Raw genomic sequence first — 23986 nt, 5'->3', positions numbered from 1 at the left:
CATTGACACAGAGCCTGCACTGGGATCCAGCCATCCTCAGCCTGCTCTCTCTAGTCCCTGTGCCTATTTCCATAAACCAGTCACACAGCTTCTCGTCTTACACAGCTTCTGCCAAATGGCGTAGCTACCATTTCACTTCATTCTAACACACATGATGGAGAGTTTTCGATCTGGAAGGGAAGCCTTACTGTAAAGATATCTTCACAAAATAGGGTGGGAAGTGGGAAGCTGGCTGAAGTTATACAAAGTCTCCAAGAAGCACAATGGGAAGGGGGTGATATTAGGTCTGTGCCAATGTCTGAGGAGACACCGGAGAGACTGTGGCCACTCCCTTGCATTCTTGAAGGATATAGGGTTCTGTCTTGATGCTGTCTCCTTTCTCAGAATGAGACTTTCGGTGAGGTCCAATGGTTGTACCATTTTATCCTCATGTGAATGAATCTCAGGAATATCCTGGTTTGGCCATTAGTAACAAATCTAAAACATTCTCTCTGGTTCCCAAATTGTCAATAGACTCTTTTATTCCTTTTCTTATATAGATTGCTATTTCACCTTATTCCTAACCAAGAATGAGCCATCCCTAAGCAATAGCGTAAGCTGCTACAGTGTTCTATAGTTCTCCACTGCCTGCGCCATGTTCTCATTTGATCTTCACAGTGACCTGTGAGTGTAACAAGATTTGTACCATATTACCTTTCTGAACCCTATTTAGTAACCTTTTAAAGTCTTGAGTGGAATATAGGACTGACATCTGAGCCTCGGAAAGCTGACTTTTCCTTTGACTTTACATATACTACATCTAATTTGACAAATACTATATACAACATTGATTTGGATACAAAATTTGAATAAGGGCAACTTTCTCTGACAACTGAGGGGGAAGTATATACAAATTATCTCTGTTGATCATATGATAAAAGCATAGGGCAAATTGGAAACGGATAGGCAGCAGTCTCTTTTACGCATTAGTAATTGCATTGCTTTAATCCCATTTTGCAACTGTCTTTGGCTTTCAAATCTAATTGGAACTATTTGGTAGGATACTGGAATAATTAACTGTATCACCTGCTGATTTGTGTACCATGGTAAACATGGTAAAATAACTCATTAATGCTAAATTGGATTGGTTGCTGTTTTCAGTGGTATAACTAAGTGGATTTTCCTTTGAAAATTAACTCCCATCTGTACCTCACCAAGTTGTACTGTTTCTTCTTGTGACTCTACTTTTTTTATTTCTTCTCTCAATGATGTAAGTGATTTATTACGGAGCCAAAAGTAAAGTATACCTGGGATTAAATACTGGAATCATAAGGTAAAGGCCAAGAGGATCTATGGAGCTCATTTGATGCCCCCCTCTCTTTAGTTCCCACTTGAAGAAACTGAGGACCAGAAAGACCAGCTATGCTATTTTGCTCAAAACTATACCTTCAAAAATAAATTCAAACTAAGACATGCCTTACATTTCATGTTGAGGAGATTCTACATGAGAAATTATTAGAGAAGCTATTCATTCTCTATCAAAAGAAGTTCATGTAGTTTTTCCCTTTAACTTTAGATGAGAGTTACTTTCTTCAAACTTGTAAGAAAGTGATTTTAGTGATATATACACAAGTGTATGACTGTGTATATACACTCAGTCATATCTGTGTGTATACATCCATACAAATTATTTACATCCTAAATTTGTTTATGGTAATTATGATTAGTGCTAAGTAATAGTCCAATAATAGCCTTTTAGTCTTTGTGAATACTAGAAGTTATAAACCTGTTTATGATGGCCCTGAAATTTATAAGTTCAAATAAATATATAGCATTTAGTCCCAACTTACTACATGTTGCATGACACATCCTTACTTAAACATCAAACTGGATGTAATTTAAAATTTTTTATGGTAGGAAAAAATTCAAGATGGTTTTGGAAGCTTTTTAAAGTAATGATTTTTTTAAAACTTCTTGATTAAACTACTTGTGAAATCAACTTGTAAGTGCCCTATATGTGGAGATAATCTGCTGAGTTAGTGAGACCATAAAATGGAGGTAATAGTCTAAATGCTCTGGAACACTCTCCAGGGTACACACAGTATTAACTGAAGAAAACGCACCTGAACTGAGTATTGTAGCAGACCCTTTTCCTCCCTGTGCATCAATCAGGTTCTGAGAGCCAGCTCCAGAGGCTGCAATTCCAAAATTCTAAAGTTGGTGCTTTCCCCTTGTATTCTCTCAAAACAATATACATATATTGTATGTGTGTGTGTGTGTGTGTGTGTGTGTATTTATATATAACGTTGCTTTTGCCAAAACAAGGGCGATGGTAATAGAGATAAAATTAGAAATCAGTGTTCCTCATTCCTCATGATTGTTCTTTAGCATTACTTTATTCTTCCCATTTTATCATTTTTCCAGTTACTACATGGATCTGTGTGTCATCTGGTATAATTTGGTGCTTTAGATATCCTGTCTAACCATGAAGACTTAGTACAAGACCTATGTTTATTCCTAAACATTTTAGGATAAATTGAAATCAGATTATCATATGAAAAATTAGACAAGAGTTCCAGAGAACAGTAATTAACACAATCTTCTACATGTTAGATTTTAGTCCCTTGGATGGCCGAAAAGTCCACTTAGTTTTTTCCATAAAATAAAAGACACATTTTTCATTTGTATCAATAACTTTATTGATTTGGATATTTTGAATGTGTTGGCTATCTCCCACTATTGGATTCTAATGGCAAGAGACCAGGCGAGCTGCTAAACATCTTCTAATGCATAAGACAGCCCCACAACAAAGAATTATTTGGCCAAAATGTCAATAGTACCAAGAAATTTTGACATATTTGGTCAGTCACAGCACCTTCTCCATATACTGCACAAATCCTTTTTTGCATTTTAGTTGTGTTTTTACCCTTTCTTGAAATAATAAAGCATAATATACCAAAAATGTTGAGTATTTTCTTCCATCTCCTGTAATAAAATGGCTGCACAAGAATTCACCACTTTTGTTAACTTTTTAAAAATGCACACTAATATGGCAGCTGTCATAATACAGTCTAACAAAATTGTTTTGAGTGACATTAAAGACAACTAAGTGCTACTAGAGCCATCTTACCGAAAAAAATATGAATTTTTTGATCAACCCAATATTTTAGACTGTGATAGAAATGTTTTATTTGGGGGGAAAAAGCTGTGTATACATATTTTCCTGGTACTCTTCCAGTTTTTAGAAAAATATGTTTAAATTTTTTATGCTGAAAACTTTTAATTTCTTTCTGGGTAGATACATCATCTTTAAAAAAAAAAAAAAAAAAAACCTTTCCCCCAAGATTTCTTTTTGAATGGTTCACAGTTAAATTTAAATTTCTATATTTAGGTAGAATTATGTTTATATACCAACCACCAGTATCCAGGAAATTCAGTGGTAAGGCTGACACATAGGGAGTTTATAGTCTATTTTGCAGTCTGTGTATTTAGACAAGGTTTGAAGCTTACTTAGCAAAATCGCTTAAACATTCAAGCAGAATTTCTTTAGTACAAATGCAATATTTGATTTCTTATAATTGTTAAGATAACAGTGTGTCACTTTTTAAAGATTAGTTCTCAGTAATATGTGTTAAACTTATTCCTTTCAAAGAATGATGCATTCAGCAACAGCTTTTATATGTAAATATTTTTGTAATACTGGGTAGAAATGGTTTGGTGCAATCACCATGGTCTGATCAAATTTGAAAGAAGTTACTGGCACATTTTTGTAGTGTTTTCTCCAGCATCTTTATTTTTTTCAGCTGGATGTATTTTATGTTCCTTCCAACTAATCAAAATAAGAAACTGATTTTGCCTGTGCCAAAAAATAGAACTATCATTTTTCACATTCTTTTATTTTCCAGGTCATTTTCAAGTAAGATTGTGTTTCTAGGCTTCTGAATTCCAGAAAACTCTCGACTTTGTAGATATAAGGGCCCAGATGAACATTTCAGGGGGAATCTAACTTTTCATGCAGTATGTTTTGTGTTGTGCATTCCAGATACAGTTAACTTTTTGTGTGCATGTGATTAGTGTGGAAAGAAATTAATGCAGTCCCGTATTATGATTTATGGACTGAATCCTTTGCCCACTGAAGACTTGCCAAAACTAAAACTATTTTTTTTCCTTTGGATATTAGAAACAGCTACTGTTTTTGTTGATCTTTTAAAGGTCTGAATGGGCCTATTTCAAATCATACCAGCATGGGAGCTCAGATTAATAATATACTTATTCAACTAGTGATACTGAGTGAAACCATGGCTCACATGGATATGAGGATACAATTTCATAAAATTATTTTCAGGTGCATTAATGCATTTCTGGAAGCTGCACATGATTTTTCTTTTTCATGGAAGAAATCAAGGATTTCTGTTTATTGTATCAGTTACAGGTGGGCTTATAAGTTAATTTAAGTGCATTTTTTATACCTTAAAATATAAGACATTTTACTTTTAAAAAGAGTAATGTGATTGCTGGATTATTCCCTAAAATTATTAACTCTTAGTATATTTACCTTTCCTGACATCATGACTGTTGTATATTTAATTTAGATTATTGAGAAAAATTTCTAAATCTTTTTGTTGTTAGTTACAGCAAGCTGCTGAAGTTTCTCAGCTTCGGGGAGCAAGGGTAATATCTGCTGAAGATCTTCTGTTTTTGATGCGCAAAGATAAGGTAATATAAAAATGTTTTACTGAACTAAAATGGCATGTTTGGTGCTTAAGTGCACTTATGTAAGGAAATGAAATATCCTTGTTATATAGTTTTCAGATTGGAATCATAACTGTTGAACTGATATCCCAATCTTAATAGTTTACACCACAAAATGATTAAGAGAACTGATTTCTTTTTAACATGGGCAAGAGCATGTATGTAAAACTATGTTGACAACTAACTCTTATTACTTATCTGTACATATCTATTTAGGCATGTTCATTACTACATAATATTCATTAAATATTTACTTCTGATAAGAGAGATATAACTGAGTGACATTTCTTTTTCTCTAAATTTATACAGTGTTACAGGCTTTCAGAGAGTAATTTTTTAACTTAAAATAAATATTTATTCTGACACTAGTTTATAGGAAATATAAAATCAATCAAGATGTATAATCCAGTAGCATAAATATATACTATAATGTCTAGTGTTTTTTTATACTTAAATATCAACCTTTCTTATTCTTTGAACACTGGTATTAAAATATCTAAGCTGATATTAACATGTTTAATTTTGTCCTAACTCTTCCATGAGTAGCTAGTTGAAAATATTGTATAACTATTTCTGTGTTTTAGTACGTTATATCTAAAAGTTAAAAAGCTAACTGAATAATCACAGGGTGTTATGACAGATACTATCACAAGTGAGCCTAGTTTCCAATGTTCCAGCTTCCATTTCTCCATTGGTTTTTCCTGGCTTTTTAGTTACACTTACTCATTCCTCTACACCATTTTTGTGTGCTTGTGGCTCTGTTTTCTATCAAAAGGCTTCCCGTGTGACTTTTTGGATAAACGTTTGGCTCATTAACTCTTAGAAAGTGTAATGGACATAAAGGAAGAGAAGGAAGCTATAATCTAGTTTACAAAACCTGTATGACTTAGAGAAAAGAAGCATTTTAAGATTCACAGAATTTTAAGATTATGTGATGAGATGTAGAGGCTGTAGGATTTTTTAAAGTGGAGGTTTCTACCTGAGGTTAAGACTCATGCAGTTATATATAGAATGGACCAAATGCAAAGGAACTAACCAGGATGCTGATTGAGTAACCAAAACAAAATAGGATTGCTGTGATGTCTCTGAAAGTGGATAGGAAGGAAGAATTCAGAGGGATAGTGAAGAGTGAAAATACAAAGGATTTGGTGACTTCATTAAACTTGGAGGACTCAGGAGAAATAGATACTACATAGTAGTGGTGCTGTGGGGAAGGAGCCGAAAAGGTGTCTTTGGCAGAAATGAGTCTTGAGCCAAGATGCTTTTTGAAGGCATTTGGCCTACAATGGACTTAGCAGAACATGTCTGTCAATTTTTCTTTTTTACTGACGGAGAGAAAGAGGCTAGCACAAAACATAGTCCACATTGACATGCTTCCCTGCCTTTTGGGGAAGGGAAAATTTTAAATCATATTGAAACTTAAGGAACATAGACTAACTGACAGTGCCCTTTACTGTCCAGAAGGTCTCTTGACCGGAATCTTTTTAGCACCTAAGAACATAGCTATAATATGGTACTTGTCATTGTTTTCATCTTTCTCCTCAAAGTAATAATTTTATTTGTACAATAATATGTACCAAACAGAATTTAAAGTAGTTTACACAGCTGTAATATAAGACAAAATAAGACCTAAAGTACTGAATGGAATCAGCAAAGAGACAAGAAGGATAGCAAAAGACCTGTTTTTTCTCTTAGTAATTTCAATATATATTAGAGCAGTATTTGTTGACTGCCTGCTATGATTTACATATTACACTAGGCAGTTTATTTAGTCCTCATAATAGTCCTGTAAGGTAGGTACTTTTCTTACTTTGTAAATAAAGAAACTGAGGTTCAAAGGTTATATTCTACCTCTGACCTTGCTAAACTTTATATTCTATATCAGACCTTGCTAAGCTATAGCTGTGAGACTAATTTTAACTTCAATTTTCCTGTGTATATAAAGGAGATGATGGTAGTTGTCTCTATCTCGGGACTGTTGAAAATATCAAATAAAATGCATGTAAAAGAACTTTGTAAAATGCAATAAGTTTCAGCTATCACTAAGAATCTTAAACCTAAAATAAAGGTCAAGAACCAATAATAACATATTCTAAGTGTTAGCACAAAACAAAATATGAAGTATTACCAGTTACTTTTAGAGTTAAGCAATATTATGGTCTTCTAATAAACCTAAGGAAAGCCATCATTAAGACTCAGTCATTAATCAGCTTTGAGTTTCATAAAAATGTTTCTCATATTACTGAACATTTTCCAGAAATATAAACCATAAACCAATTTTTCTAAATAAAAGTCTCATAGGATAAAAGCAATAAAAAGGAGAGTGCATCTTTTCTAAAGCAGTTGTTACAAACTCCTTGTCTACATTGTTTATAAATCAGTTTTTACATTATTTTTTATTGTATTTTTTCCATTACTATTTATTTCACTGTACCCTCTTCCACATCTGTCCCCCACCCCAACCCCCACAGTCACCACACTATTGTCCATGTTCATGATCCTTTTCTCTTTTTTTTCTTTTTTTGCTCGATCCCTCCACCTTATTCAGCCTCCCTCCGCCCCGAGCTATCAGCCTACTCTCTAGCTATAGATTATTTTTTTAAATAAAATAGCTTAAATATATCACACTCTTCAAAAAGAATTTAAAACTTTACAAGGCCCAAATGTAAAGGTAATTATTATGATTCTATGGCATCTAGATACTTGTAAAAGTGCTTTTAAAAATGCTTGTGTTTCAGCTTTTATGTTTAATTTGATGAGTATATTTTTTATTAAATAGTATCATGCCGAAATTGGTCTATTTTCTCCAATCATTCTTGGGTACTACTTTATTAAATTTAGTTATGGTAGTCTTTACTCAGTAAAGTGAATTTACATATAAAGGATATGTATAAGGTTTCTTATTTAATGATTTTATATTTTTAATAGAAAAAACTTAGAAGACTGCTCAAATACATGTTTTTCCGAGACTACAAATCAAAGATTGTCAAAGGTATAGAGGAAGATGATCTTCTCGAAGGTAATCTAAACAAAACCATGACACAAGTATGCTGGACCTCACATTTATGCAATGTCATTGTAGATATTCTGAGCAGACTACAATATATTCACTTATGTTAAATAATGTAGTTTAGAAATTAACTGAATATTTATTTAGTTGGCAGCTAAATCTTATGATTTTCTACTTATGTGACTTAACAGTAATCTGGTATTTCAATTCTTTCTTTTAATATTATGACCTGCTTTACTTCAGAAGATCATGAAACTAAGAAAATTGTGTTGATTCAAAACATTATTTTAGCAAGCATAATTTTTCTTTTTTGCATGTAGAGAGCCAGAACTATTATGTTTTTGAAATGGATACATATAGTTTTTTTCTTATTTATTATAGAAAGTATGTGATATGTCACTTCATTTTGATGTATATTTCTATACTGTTTGAAATCTGACAAAAAGCCTTACACAGAATAGAAAAATTTCCTTATCTGCTTTTCAAACTCAGTTCCCCATTCTGGAATATTTAGAAAAAATATTAATGTTGCAGAATCTAACAGTGCTAAGCTGAAAATAGATAATTACTAAACAATGCTTATTTAATCAAAATAAATACAGTTGACTCTTTAACAACATGGATTTGTATTGTGAGTCCACTTATATGCAGATTTTTTTCAATAAGTACTATAAATGTATTTTCTCCTATGATTGTTTGGAACATTTTCTTCCTCTGCCTTTACTGTAAGAATGCAGTATATAATAAATTAATATGCAAAATATGTATTAATTGACTATGTTATCAGTAAGGCTTCCAGTCAACATTAGGCTATTAATAGTTAAGTTTTGGAAAGAAAGGAAAGAAATTAGTTAAAGGACATGTGTGACTGACCCATGGATATGGACAATAGTGTGGGGATTGACTGTGGGAGTGAGGAGTGGGCTGGGCAGAAGAGGGCAAGGGGGCGGGAATTGGACCAACTCGTTCATTTGGAAGCCGTCCGTCTCGAGAGACGATGGTGTAGCTTCTTAAGAGTCTATCTGCACCGCCGAGAATGGCTGTGCAGTCCGACTCGGGAGTGACACGGTATCTGTCTCCTCCCGTGTTGAATCGACATCTTGCGATGACGCTGCAGTGTCCTCTCCAGTGAAGCTGAAGCTACAGAGCCTGGGCAGGGTGATATGGAGGGTCTGCTGTTGCCCATGCAGCAGACCCCCCGTCTCTTCGCAGCTGAAGGGTCCAAGGGAAAGACGGAGTCGATACAGCTTGGCTTCAGGTGCGCCGCAGGAGTTGCCGGTGTTGACTACAACGTCAAACCGCCTTAGGGACTCCGGCTCCGGATTTTCTGTCGGGGTTTACTCCCTTAGCCTTTCCCCTGAAGAGGTATGCCGCAAGGCAGCGGAGGTTTTTTGGAGTCAGAGTTTTCCTTCTCTGATGTGCCCTGACTAGAAGATCGAACCAGCGACACTTAGCTCGCAGGCCGACGCTCAATCCACTGAGCCAAACCACCCAGGAAATTGGACCAACTATAATAGAATAAATAAGAACAATAAAAGATAAAAATAATACTTAAGTTCTGGGAGAATTAAAAGTGGAGTTTTGATTGAATTGTGTTTGGCACCCCTAAGCCTTGCATTGTTCATGGGTCAATGTATGTTGTGTTTTAGAAATAACTCATATATTTTGAAGTGGACCCAGTAACTGCAGAGTAGTATTTATTGCTGATAGATAGATAGATAGATAGATAGATAGATAGATAGATAGATAAAGTAGCTAAACAAACTACTGGATTAAGGAGAATTCCAGACAACTACTTAAAACCACCTGAAGAGTTAACAGATTTTGAAAGAAAACTACTTTCATGTACCCTCGGCAAATAAGCAAGTGTAATATAGTCATGTCAAAAAAGAAAAAAATTCTAATCAAATGTTTTATCAGTGTTTCCTATTTCATATTCCTGAAATTCTCATAGAATTTAATTTCTGGAAAATAGTTCTTCAGGTAAACTTAAATGCTCTCCTTTATGGAGACCACAAAGAATACAAACTTAGAGCAAAATAGACATGAATTTCAATCAAGAGACAGTTTTATCATTTATAAGCCAGAAATTATACCACTTTCCATGTGGAATTATTATGAGATTTCAACATAATGTATGAAAAGCACCCAATACATTCCTGCCATTGCGTAAATGATACGTGTTAATGCCATGTTTTGAACACTAGGGCGCTCAGAGTGGTGAGAATATATTCAGTTGCACTAACATCATTAGCTCAGTTTGCTGTTCTCTCTTCCTTATTTATTTAAAATTTCTTCTCTTTATCTCATTTAAATTTTCTAATTTTGTGTGTCATATAAAATTCTTGAATAGTTGATATAATTTATAAGATAAACTACTCAGTGAAGTAAAATACATCTAATACTGAGGTGCAACATGTAGAATGGCCATTTGAGGAGCGTGGTAGACTCTTCCCCATGTGAAACACATTTACCTGGTGAAAAATTTTGTTTAAATTCTAGTTTAAGTTTTTAGAAATTGTCCTAAGGGTATACAGCAAATGGAGAAACACATATTCAAGAAAATCTACTAAATCTAATGAGGAACAGTGAGAGTCTGTTGCTTTTGAGACATGACCTTCGCTCACCATCCCTCTCCCCACCTCCTACCCTGCCACCCCATCTCAATGTGAAAGAAGCTTTACTCTGGGCAAGGGTGGCCAAGAACACTGGGCACCTACTTTTCTAACTCCCAGCTTAGGGCATCAGTTTCACCCCAGGAGGGGCAGGAGGTCAGCATCTATCATCTCCTCTGGCTCCACGTAGCAGAAGCTCTGTTCTAGGAAGGCATAACTAAACACACTGGACCTTGCTCTCATATTCTTTTCAGAAGAAAGTTGCACTCCGACTGAGAATACTGGGCCTGATTGCCGCTACCCTAGCTTTCTCAAAGGAAGTTAAGATCCACATCTGAAGGGACAAGCCCAAAAGACCAAGGACTCCCATCTGTGACCAACTCCCCACTCTTGGATCCAAGAGAGTCTTTCCAGGAGAAGCTGATTGCTGGTTCCACCTCCAGCTTCAGTATAATAATCAAAGGTTCAGCACAAAGGGAAAGGCAGGACTTAACAGGATAGATCTGCAGCCCTCCGAGCCAAGGGGACTATTTGGAAGAGAGTATGTAAAAAACAGTGGAGATCCTGGTGGTGAACAATTAAGAGAAGCTGGTAAGCTGGTAGCTTTGTGATACTACTTAGAACAAGCAAAGACAGTGTGTAAGCTAAAAGTTTAACAGAGGAAACAAAGGAAAGGGACAGACACGAAGAGTCCTCCTGGTCCCCCTGAGGTAAGAGCAAAACTCATAAGCTGGCATTACCATGACTCTGCAAATGTGCCCAACATTATTTATATCATTCTGTGGAGCAATTTATGCTCAAGAGTATTAACAAGAGCAATAGAATGAGTAGTCAGCCAAGGATTAGTGGAAGCTAACAGCTGTATGTGGTACCTATATAGTCAGACCAGCCAGTAACTTAATGGGAGAGATCAGGAAAAGTGAAAGCCAAAGAAAAACTGACTAAAATCAGTCACCCCTAGTAACTTGAGAAGACTGCATGCTCAAGGCTGTGCCCTCTGAGGAGCAACTTCTGAGGCTCCACACTGAGATGGAAAGAGATTTTATTGAATTAGTCCAGCCAAGTCACTAAACAAATAAATAAGCATACAGTGACAACAAGCCCAGGAAGGGGATGGACTTATTATCTAAGTTGCTGCAATATGCTACTTAAAATGTCCATTTGCAACAGCAGCAACAACAGAATACTACATATGCAAAGAAACAGGTATGTGTGATCCCAAACAGGGGTGGGGTGTGCGGGGCAGACAACACAAAAGGCCCAGATGTTGGACATAGAAGACAAAAACTTCAAAATACCTATTATAAATATGTTCAACGAACTAAAGGGGACCATGTTTAAAGAACAGATGGAGGTATAATTACAGTGTATGACAAAGTACAGAGTATCAATTAAAGGATAGAAATTATAAAAAGAAACTAATAGAAATTCTGGAGTTGAAAAGTGCAATAACTGAAATTAAAAATTCAGTAAAGGGGCTCAGTGGTAACTTTGAATTAACAGAAGAAAAAAATCAGTGAACTTGAAGATGTATTGTTAAAGATTATGCAATCTGAAGGACAAAGGAAAAAGAATGAAAGAAAATGAAAAGAGCTTCAGAGAAATGTGAGATACCATTGAGCCAACATATGCATAATGGGACTACTAGAAGGTAAGGAAAGAGAAAAAGGAGCAGAAAAAAATATACAAAAAAATAATGATTGAAAACTTCCCAACTCCAATGAAAACTATTAATCTCTTCGTCCAAACAGTTCAGTAAGATCCAAGTAGGATAAACATACAGATATCCACAATCAGGCACATTCTAGTAGAAATGTGAAAGACAAAGAGAAAACCATGAAAACCGCAAGAGAAAAGCAACTCATCACATAAAATAGAAGCATAACAATATTTTTTTAGATTTTATTTATTTATTTTTAGAGAGATGGAAATGGAGGGAGAAAGAGAGGGAGAGAAACATCGATGTGTGAGAGGTACATGACTGGTTGCCTCTCACATGCCCCCAACTGGGGACCTGGCCCACAACCCAGGCATGAGCCCTGACTGGGAATCGAGCCAGTGACCCTTTGGTTCATAGGCTGGCACTCAGTCCACTGAGCCACACCATCCAGGGCACAATATTCTTAACAGCTGACTTCTCATTAACAATATAGGTCAGATAGTCATAGGATTACATATTGAAAGAACCAAAAGAAAAAATGTCAACCAAGGGACATATTCAGCAAAACTATCTTTGAAAAATGAAGGTACAATAAAGATATTTTTAGATACACAAAAATTGAGAGCATTTCTTGATAGCAGACTCATATAAAAACTGCCAAAAGAAGTTCTTTGTGCTGAAAACAAGTTGTACCAGATGACAATTTGAATCCATACCCCACACACAAGAAATGAGTGCCTGTAAAAATAATTATGTGGGTAAATATGAGAAAATAAATTCCATATTAACTTTTGTTCTCTTAACTGATTTAAAAACAATTATATAAAACAATATATTTGATACAACATAAGTGAAGTGGGTGGTAACAGAAGCTGTATTGGAGTAAAGAGTGACACTTGTTTAAATTACAGAAAAGAAAAGAAACAGAATTGGTAAATAAGATGGTTAATATAACCAATTCTATATTTACTTTCTTCCCTGTAAAGACAGAAATTGCATCCAGAAGAAATAAAAAATCTGTGTAGACCTATGATAAAGAGTTTAAATTAGTAATTTAAAAAGTTTTCCCAGAGAAGCTTGACCAGTGTGGCTCAGTTGGTTGGGTGTCATCCCACAAAACAAAGGTCATTGGTTGACTCCCGTTCCTGGAATATGCCTGAGCTATGGGTTCAGTCCCCGGTCAGGGCACCTACAAGAGGCAAGCAATTGATGTTTCTCCCTTATATCAGTGTTTCCCTCTTACATCAGTGTTTCTCTCCCTCTCTCTCTCTCTCTTCCTTCCCCTCTAAAATTGAATTTAAAAAATATTTTTTAAAAAAACCTTTATCCCAAAGAAAAATTCATGTGCAGATGATTGCACTGATGAATCCTACCAAATGTTTAAAAAACGATTAATACTAATAGTTTCCAAACTCTACAAAGTCAATGTTACCCTGATATGAAATCCACACAAAGACATTACAAGGAAAAAGAACTATGAACTAATGTCTTTTTGAATATAGATGCAAGAATTCTCAACAGAATACTAGTAAATGAAATCCAGCAACATCTAAAAAGTATTAAACACCATGACCAAGTGGGATTTATCCTAGAAGTGGAAGATTTGTTTAAACTTACAAAACAATTAGTGTAATTCATCATATTAGTAGCATAAAGAGCAAAAACCATATGATCATCTCACTAAGTGTAGAAAAATCATTTGAAAAAAATCCCAAAGTCTTTTGTTTTTGTTTTGTTTTTTCTTTAATTTTAAAAATGTTTTTCAACTACAGTTTACATTCAGTATTATTTTGTATTAGTTTCAGGGGTACAGCACAGTGGTTAGATAACCATATACTTTATCAAGGATTCCCCCTGATATTTCCAGTACCCTACTGGTTCCATACATATTTTTACATATTACAGTATTACTGACTGTATTCCTGTGCTGTGCTTTACATCCCCGTGACTGTTTTGTACCTGCCAATCTGGACTTCTCAATCCCTTCACCTTTTTCAAGCTCTCTTGTGTCTTTTCTTAGAAGAGCACCAGTTCCATTCATGAAAGCTCCTCCCTCATGACTTAATTACCTTCCAAAGTCTTTACCTCACAATACCAACATACTGGGGATTCAGTTTCAATGCAGGAATTTTAGGGGGCACACTCATTCGGGTTGAGAAAGTTTCCTTCTCTTTCTAGTTTGTTGAGTGTTCCTCTCAGGAAAGACTTTTGGGTTTGGGTAATTAAGTCATGAGGGAGGAGCCTTCAAAAATGTAATTAGTGCCCTTCTAAGAAAAGACACAAAAGAGCTTGCATGATTCACTCTCTGTTCTCCGCCACATGAGGAGATAAGACTGTCATCTGCAAACCAGGAAACAGGCCTCATCAGACAACAGATCTACCAGCACCTGATCTTGGTCTTCCCAGCCTCTAGAACTATGAGGAATAAATATTTGTTTTGTTTTTTTTTAGCCATCCAGTCTATGGTATATTTACTATAGCAGCCCAAACTGACCAAGACAGCCGTGTGTGGAAAAACTCACAGCTAATATCATATTTAATGGTGAAAAAATGCATGCTTTCACCCTAAGATGTTTGAATTATCTTTAGCTGGTAAAAAGATCTTTATCACCTTAAAAAATAATCTAGTTCTTCCTCACTAATTCACCCACTAATTCTCCCTGAAACTTTTATGTCTTAAACTGTATTAATTACCTATTGCAATGTTAGGTCCTTCCTGACCTTTTGCAACAACTTTATCATAGTTTTGTTTTGCTTTTAAATATGTATGATAGTTTTAAAAGTAAAAAGATAAGATCTCATCCCTTTAGGTTTCAAAGATATTGCCACAATGATGTACATAATATTACCTTCTTTTAATTTCATGTCTCAATTCTGATGTTGTTTTTTTGTTTTTGTTTTCATTTTTTTAATTAGGCCTGCCATAGCAGGGTGCTTTTTTCAAATTTAAGAGCCTTTTCTTTCTCTCTCTCTCTCTTTTTCTTTTTTGTAAGGAATTTTAATCAGACCATTCACACTTATTGTGGTAATTGATAATTTAGTTTTACTCTTTCAAGCTTATGAAATGAATAAATGATTTAATTCTGAAAGACTTTTTTGTGTTTTTTAATTGATTTTAGAGAGAGAAAGAGGAAAGGAGAGAGAGACAAAGAGAGAGAGACAGACATCAGTTTCTTGTTCCACTTATTTATGCATGCATTGGTTGATTCTTGTATGTGCCCTGACTGGGGATCAAACACATAACCTCAGTATATCAGGACAACACTCTAACCAACTGAGCTATCCAGCTGGGGCTTACACTTTTATTTTGGATCCAAAGATTCTCCTTTTAAAAATTATTTTGAGACTTCTATTTCTGAATTTAATATTCTACATTTAATACATGCAATGATTGGTGCTGATGTAACCTTATTAACAAAATTTATTATTATTATTATTAACAAATTTCTTTTCTTTTTCCCTTATCTCCATGAAGAGAAATTAAGTGGCAGTAGTAATACAAACAAAAGACAAAAAATTGCTCAAGACTTTCTCAACTCCATTGACCAGACAGGAGAACTCTTGGCAGTATTTGAAGATGATGAAATCGATGAAGTTAAACAGGAAAGAATGGAGGTAAAAAGGTTCATTCTTCCCTTTTTACAATAAAAGAATAACCATTGCCGTTTGCGGTGTCTATGCCACTTGGTTCTATTAACATGTTCTTTAAATGTTGTTTGAAATGCCCAAGTCAGTGGTTTCACATCTGAAGGCACATTGTGTGGCGGAGTAGCCTGGAGAAGGTGTTCAACTCTGCCTTCCGAGCTGACGCGGAGAGATGACTTTAGCTTTCTGTTTCTCTTTTCTGCCCGTAGAGTTCCCTCAGCTTCCTTCTTTTTTTCTACATCATACTTTTACTGATACTGTTTTATCCCTTAAAAGCTAATTCATGATAAAATATTTATTTTTTGTTTCAACTCATCCAGTTAGCTTTGTAGGTAAAGGTAATTCTAACTGCTTTTGTGTTGGCATACAGCGTGAAGAACTATTTTTCAGTCTGTAGTTGCAGGCTGTGGTTGTACTCACTAGCTAAGGTAGTATCCAGGGCAATTACATGCTTTATATCACTGTAACACAAAGTTAGTGACCTATGTTTGGATTCCCTGGATATGTTTTAACAATGAATATGAAAGTTGTATGCCTTCTATTTACCTTAGCTTATCTATTCATAAAAGTGTTTCCTTAAATACTTTGGAAAAATCAAAGTAATAATTGATTTCATTTGAGTGTCTTCCAAAATACAAGGCATTATTCTTATCATTCTTATTATTATACTCTCATGCGTAAAAGAAAAATCTCTATTTTTTCTTCTTTAAATTAGGCAAGAGAGGTAAATTCAGAACTCTGAAAGATTGTGCTAAGTACCTACTTTATCATAGTCTGTCCATGCTAAGAATATAATTATTTCATGTTAAATTTTGGAAGAAGTCCAATAGACATACATGGTTTATAAACTTTAACAGCCTTCTTTAAAGAATTAGTATGCTTAGATCATGAACTGTGATCTAAAGGCAGTGTTCTTCTTAGGTATCAATTACCTTAGAAATGTGTGGTTATCTTGGTTTGATGCAACTGCAAATGGTTTTAGTTCAGCTTTGCCTTGGGCCAGAAATATGCTAAGTTGTCCGATGCAGACGATAAACATATATTTCTGATGTCCTTATGGCCTAAACAGGATATGATTGTTTAGTGGCATGGTTTCACTTAAGACAAAGAGCAAATATTGTTTATGCTTTATTTTGAAAACATTTTTATATTATACAAATAGGCATGAAGAAAGAGTCATTAAGGAAGGACTCCTACATAAAACATTAGTAAAATTGAACACATAGCTAGCTCACCAATTTTGATGAGAAAATCTCTGTCAACTAAGCCCATTGCCCAGAAGGGCATTCCACAATCAAGGAGAAGAGAAGAAGTGGAGCGTGTTGTAACACTAAGCTCATAATAGCAGGCTACTGTAAGCCTGGAAAAATGATGAGTCAGTAAGGTACAAGTTAAACTCAATAAAATATCTGGAAATGCAGAGTAGAAAAAGTTCAGAAACATATGTGGTTTATATATCTCTTCACTGTAGTTGTATTATATATTACTTAGTGTTAACCAAGATAATAAAATATCACTAGTTGATAAAAAGTTGCAATGAAAGTCAGCTACATATATAAAATAAATATTAGATTGATGGTTTATCTAAGCTTTATATCATAATTAAAATTTCTCTAAACAAGATAAAAAAGAGAAGTTTTGAGATTCTACGCCTGCAAATAACATAGTTGAACTAAATTAAAAGTGCTGACCTTGTAGACATAACTGTAGACAGTAGAAAGTGGAACTGTTAAGAGCACAGGCCTTGCCTGCTTCTAATTTGACAGGTTATAGTTTCGAGCGTAAACCACAACTGTGGCAGTCCATATGAAACCACTTTGGACTCACAGGCTGCAATCTCTTGCTTTTAAAGTGCAGTAGAATAATCAGTTCTGGCATCACTCAGTGATTTAATTTTCCTCTAAGCATCACTTACAGTTGCAGAAACTTTGTTTACTACCTTCTCTCCTAGAATGTATGAAAATGGAAAAGACCTACCAGCAAAGCTTATTATTGCTTTCCTTTTTTTTTTTCACTTAAGTGTAATTTAGAAGAGAAAAAAATTTATAGACATGAAAACTCACTTGGGACCCTAACTTTTTCTCAAAACATTGAGCATACGTTAAAAAAACTTGATTTTTTTTCCTGTTTTTTTCAGCTGATTTCTATGTGTGCCTGCCTTTGTATTCTGCTCATAATTTAATTAATAATATTAAATATTATGTGATTTTTAACTATAAAAATGTCTGAATTTTTATATCCATTTCTCCTTACTAGTCCATCCTTATGATAGCTGTCTTTTTTTTTTTTTTCTCCAGCAATAAATTTTTAACACTTGGATATATGAATGGTGGAGAGCTATGATCCATGCTCTCTAAAGACCCTTCTAAATAATCAAATAAAGATTAAGTAATATTCAGATTTGCTTTAGTGTATTTGAGAGACTGGGAAAGAGAAGCAGGGAATGGTAAGCATAATGATGCATATAAACACAACTCCCCTCCAGTGCCTCTCATCCCCACTTAACCCCACCTCAGAATAACACAGATGTGTTTTTCCGTTTATTACATTCTAACTTTTGAGCTCTCATTCACTAAATGTTACAATGTCAACCAAAGGCCAAGAAAGGGTCACTAAAAGATGCATTTGGATTTTCTTAATGGAGGAACTGGGATCCCTCACGGAAGAACCTTGCCTAAGGCCCAGCTGCTGCTGTGAAAGAAGCTGAAGAGCTCAAGTTTATCATTAATCAAGTCAAGTATCTGATCTAATAAGCCATTAGGTTTGTGAAAGAGATTGAAAAATAAATGCTTAAATATTTGGGTGAACTCTATCTTCTGACTGATCCTCAAATCAATGAGAGTAAACAGGAGCAAAGATTGGAGCCCACCAGAGGGAGCAGCCTTTAAACAGATTATGGTGCCAGAAAACCCCAGTAACTGTTTATCTTGTGTTTTTAAGTCAGAAGTGTAATGCTGGAATCTAGAGAAAAAGCAAAATGGAGTACATAAAATTTTGGGCAGGTTAATTTTTTAATTGGCTTAAAAATTAATAAGATCCCAGGTGGCCACCCGAATTTAACCTGAAGTGACTGGTCAAAGATTTAAAAACACAGGTTTTTCTCATAAAGGTCAAATGAACAGAGAAATCAGGTGTACCTTTGTTATGCACCAAGCAGAATGAGGTTAGGGTCCTGGGTGGTTTTGAATCCCAGTGTTACCGCTTTCGGAGTTAAGGAGACTGGAAATCTCATTGATGAAGCCAGAGAGGTGGACGGTCATCAGAGTTCTCTGTCTTCTCCTGTTCTTGAAGTGTATTCTTTCTACTATTCCTTTTTCCTCCCTATCATGATTTTATAAAGTTATAAAATAAAGTAAAAAAATGCCCTTAAGACTAAGAGTTCAAAAATATTGTCTTAGGTAACTTTTATAATAAAAGAATAAAAGGCTAATCCCAGTAAGATAAATGTTTAGAAATACCAGAAAAATTGAAAGTCTTGAATTAAAAATTTAAACCCAGAAAAGTTTCATATTTAAACATATATAGGATTAAAAAATACAAAATTTATATGCCAGAAAGCTGTAGTTTATATATATATTATATACAAAAATATGCATATATTTACATACATATGCTATGTCCTTATATGTGTGTTTATCCTGTATCTTTAAGAAGAGAAATATAATTTTATTAGATTTTTTTAAAATGTAAAAGTAAAAGAATAATCAGAAAATATCAAACTCAAATACTAATGGTAGCAATATTAGTTCAGAGAAAAGAGAATTCAAGGGAAAAACTTTAAAATGGAACAAAATCAGTAATTTATGTTACTAAAAGATCCTGCCTAAATCATCAAATTCCAGACACTTGAAACATTAGTGCAGGAGAAGGTCAGACAAACACATTTGTTGTAGAGACTGACCACACCATTCTCAGTATTTTAACAGATTGACTTGGGGAAAAATGTTTTAATAAAAATTCAAGTTTAATAGATGCATATAAAACATTTTAGAAATGAGTAGTAGTTTTAAAATCTTACCCAGGTAACTCCAAAGATTCCATGGTGCTCTTTAGGGAAGGCGAGCAGAGGTTTTGCGGGGCTCTAGCCTCCATCGGCCCCTTCCCCAACACACACACATCTTCTTCAGCCAGAGAACTTTGGTTTTACACAGTGGGTCTGTATATCATCAATAAAGGAAGGGTTTCATTATTTTTTCAATTGAAAAACATGGCAAAGCACCATGATTTAACTGCCCATGAGAAGTTTTGCTCACACAGACAAACACAGATTCCAAAAATGTACAAATTTCTAAGCATATTACCTTACCAGAGAAAAAAAAGAAAACTTGAAAAGTAATAATGGAGATTAAACAAGCAAAAGCCTAAATAATTGAAAATTTAAAAAAAAACAAAACATAAAAACAACTAATGGACCAATAACAAATAAATTAAAAATTGCCACCACAGACTATTTAGATAAGAACAGTAATGAGAATAATATATATAAAATTTAATAGTTATGTATGGACAAAATGTTATTTAACAGAGGCAACTTTTTAACTTTTAAGCTTTTCATTATTAAATTTAGAAAATGAAAATAAAATAAACATTGAACTAAAATTAGAAATTTTACATCCAAATAAATAGAAAAAAAGAAAATATAAAGAACACATAAGTTAAAACAAGTTATCAAATTTACCAATTTAAGAAATTCTTTGTAAAAATAGCAAAGGTAGAATGAATTTATGACAGAGGAAAAATAGCTGCTAAAAATTAGCAATGAGTAAGGGTATAACCATACACTGAGAAATCAATTCTCATGTACTTCTTTAATAATATAGTGTAAATCTTGATGGAATAGTGTTTTTTTCCTTAAAAAATATAGATTATTAGTTTTACTCAATGGTAAATAGAAAATCTGGATACATCAGCAACCTTGGAAGAAATGCTAAATGTTTTTAAAGTATTATGTCTTCAAAACTTTCTGAATCCAAAACAGCTTATGAAAGAGTTCTTTTAAAAATTCATGAAATAGTTAACTATGCTATATAAACCATCTCAGAACATAGAAGAAAAGGGAAACTCATTAAATTTTATAAAGTAACAATATAATCTCACTTATGAATATAGATTCAGAAATCTTAAAATATTAGCAATCTTTATTTGGTCATATATATGAGTGTTGTACCAAGATGAAGAAAGATTTATTTCATGAGTTCAAGTATGCTTAAGTATTAGAAAATATATTATATATAGTTATATATCAGATAACTAGGTCAAAGGAGAATATCCAAGATAGTTTTAGTAGATGGTTAAAAGATATTTGACAAAATTCACTTCCTATTATTTTTAGAAATTTTCAGTAAACTAGAAATTGAAACATGCCTCCATATTGTGATAAAGAATATCTCACTCAAATTAACATCATCATTATAGTTTTAAAATATTAACAGAGTTGCCCTGGCCTGGTAGCTCTGTTGGTTGGAGTATCATCCCAGATGGCAAAAGTTGTGGGTTTCATCCCTAGTTAGGGCACATATCTAGGTTGCGGGTTTGATCCCAGGTCAGTGCACTTACGAGAGGTTTCTCTCTCACATCAAAGTTCCTCCCCTCCCCTCCCCTCCCTTCCTCTCCCCTCCACTCACCTTCCCTCCCTTTCCCTGCCCTCCCCTCCCCTCTGCTCCCCTCTCCTCTCCTCATCTCCCTGTCTCTCTCTCTCTCTCTCTCTCTCTCTCTCTCTCTCTCTCTCTCTCTCCATCTTCCTCCCTCCCTCCCTCTCTCCCTCTCTCCCCCTTCTTCTTCTTCTTCTCTCTCTAAAATCAATAAACATATTCTCTGGTGAGGATTTTTTTTTTTAAGCAAAAAATAATAATCAGAGTTTCATTAAATTCTAGAATACCCACTGTTAACACTTTTATTTGCCAGAGTTTAAGTTGTACTAGCCAGTAAAAAAAAAAAGCACATAGATAACTATATGTGGGAAACAAAAATTTTCATTATATACAGGTAATATACTTTTGTTAGATAATTCTTGAGAATCTATAAACTATTAGAACCAATTAAAGTCTTCATTAAATCATATAGATGCTTAAAAAATAGCAGTACAGTATCCCTCATATTTCAGTAGTAGTAAACAAAAATAAGGAGAATGACAATTCAATAAAATTAATACAAGAAAAAGTTTATTGGCAGGTAAATTTTATGTTAACAAGAAATGTAAAGGAAACATGGAAGTAATATTTAATAATGGACTGAGGTATGAGGAGTGTATACATGAAGAAACATTATATTCCTAGAGATTAAATATTATAAATGTCTCAGTTCCCAATATAACTTATTAGTTTAATATAATTTTAACTAGAATCTCTGCAGGATTTAAAAAACTATAAAATAATATTAGAATTTATTTGAAATTATAAAATGATAAGTATAACCAAGAAATGTTTACTAACGAAGAGTGGTAGCAGAGTTCAATTTATGCTACCATGTATAGTACGCCATAAAACTACTAACATAAAAATAGTATGGTACTGGTATAAAATCCCAAAAGCATCTTAATGAATAGAATAAGCGACATCATTAATTATAGAGAAAAATTGTCACAATAAAGGTAGAATTTGAGATCATTGGGAGTAAGATGCAAAATAGTTGGGTAACTAGTTGGAAAGAAAATAATGATTGTTCCTAACCTTATACTTGCATAAAAATAAATTCCTGATGGATTCAATAATTAGGTATAAAAAGTAATACTATTAACAGAACAGAAATAAGCACAGGTAAATAATCTATGTGGGGATGTGGAAGGCTTTTCTAGTCTTTCTTTTCTAAACAAGACTTTCAAAAAACTCCTACTCAAGTTATTAACAGGTGTACTGTGGGGCCAGGGCTGAGGGGCAGTAACCTGTTTTCAATAGATTTGTGAAATCCTAAATTAAGAGGTTCCTTTTAGGACATTTCAGAGGCTTTTGTATATAAATATTGTGAATCTTTCAAGAGAGGAAATCTAAGTTATTAAAATTTTCTGAAAGGATACTTAGAGCGCAGTTTGGGGTGTGTAGGGGGTGAGGAGAATTGCAAAGGAAAGACAAATTTGATCATATAAAAATCACCTAGTTTTTGCATGTCATTAAAAAAAAAGAACAGTTAAAAGGCAAATAATTAAAAATATGATAATATGTTTTATATAAACCTTTTAGTCAATAATAAAATAACATTTCAGTAGAAAAATTGACAAAGGATATGAATGGACAAATTACAGAAGAAATAAAAATAAACTACAAAATATCTGCTTACCTCTAACGAACTAGTGCCATTTTTGTTTATAGAATGGTTAGGAGCAAGGTGGAATTGGATGCACTGAAACTATTGGTGGAAATAAAGATTGATAAAAAGTAGAAACTATTTTAAAATATCAGTTAGAAGTAATAAAAGCATTCATAAACTTCAAGTAAACCCATATTTGGAAATTTTTCTTTAAAAATAGAATCAGAAATTTTGTTCATATGCACATTCATATGCACAAGGCTGTTCATCACAGTATTATTTATAATCATGAAAATGGAACAGGAGAACCCTACTTACCCAGTCCAGTGATAAGGAAATGTTTACATTCACACACACACAGAAGTTTAGACTGGAAGGAAATAAATATACCAACATGTTAAATACCGGTGGTTGTCATTAGATAATGAGATTACAAGTGAATCAAATAAGTAAATTTATGCTGTTTTGGTTTTACACTTTCGTCATTTATATTATGTTTCTCTTAATCCTCAATTGAGTTCCTTTATTCAAGGTTTTTTTTTAGTTTGTCTTATTTATTAATTTTAATATTTAAAAATTTGTTTTCCAGTTACAGTTGACATGCAATATATTAGTTTCAGGTTTATAACATAGTGATTAGACATTTATATACCTTACAAAATAATAGTTTCTCTTATATTCTTTTTTTTCCATCAGAAGCATTTATTTTATATGTACTGCTCCAGATATGCTTCAATAAGCAAATTATATAGGCTTGGATTATACAATTAAGGAGTAGAGGAATATAAAACTATGTCAGCTAACTCTATTCAGAGCTATTATAATGAAGAAATTTTAAACAGTTAACATTTTGTATGATGTTTCTGGTTGCAATAAACAAAGAGCCAATTTGAAATTGAATTAAACAATTAGGGAAATGTGTACATTCAGGTACACAACCAGAAGTAGATTTGGCTTGAAACAGGGTTTCATATTGAGGTTCATTGGAATTATAGCTTCATTTCCCTATAATTCTTTTTCCTGCCCTTTTCTGTTTTTGTTGGCCTAATCTTTAGACTGACTAACCTCCTAGGAGCACTCATG

General features: G+C 33.8%; 1 protein-coding gene across 5 annotated transcripts in view; it reads left to right on the top strand.

The window, feature by feature from the left end:
• Positions 1 to 23986, top strand: part of SUPT3H (SPT3 homolog, SAGA and STAGA complex component) — a 502007-nt gene that overhangs the window by 331053 nt on the left and 146968 nt on the right. For all 5 annotated transcript variants that reach the window (XM_090282521.1, XM_090282522.1, XM_090282518.1 and 2 more), the window contains exons 4-6: positions 4609 to 4695; positions 7660 to 7750; positions 15492 to 15631. In XM_090282521.1, coding sequence (XP_090138647.1) covers positions 4609 to 4695; positions 7660 to 7750; positions 15492 to 15631 — 318 coding nt within the window. The remainder of the gene's footprint in view (positions 1 to 4608; positions 4696 to 7659; positions 7751 to 15491; positions 15632 to 23986) is intronic.

This window comes from Furipterus horrens, unplaced genomic scaffold (genome assembly GCF_987537825.1).
Source record: "Furipterus horrens unplaced genomic scaffold, mFurHor1.1.pri manual_scaffold_6, whole genome shotgun sequence".
Lineage (NCBI taxonomy): Eukaryota > Metazoa > Chordata > Mammalia > Chiroptera > Furipteridae > Furipterus > Furipterus horrens.
This window is presented reverse-complemented; position numbering and strand designations above follow the sequence as displayed.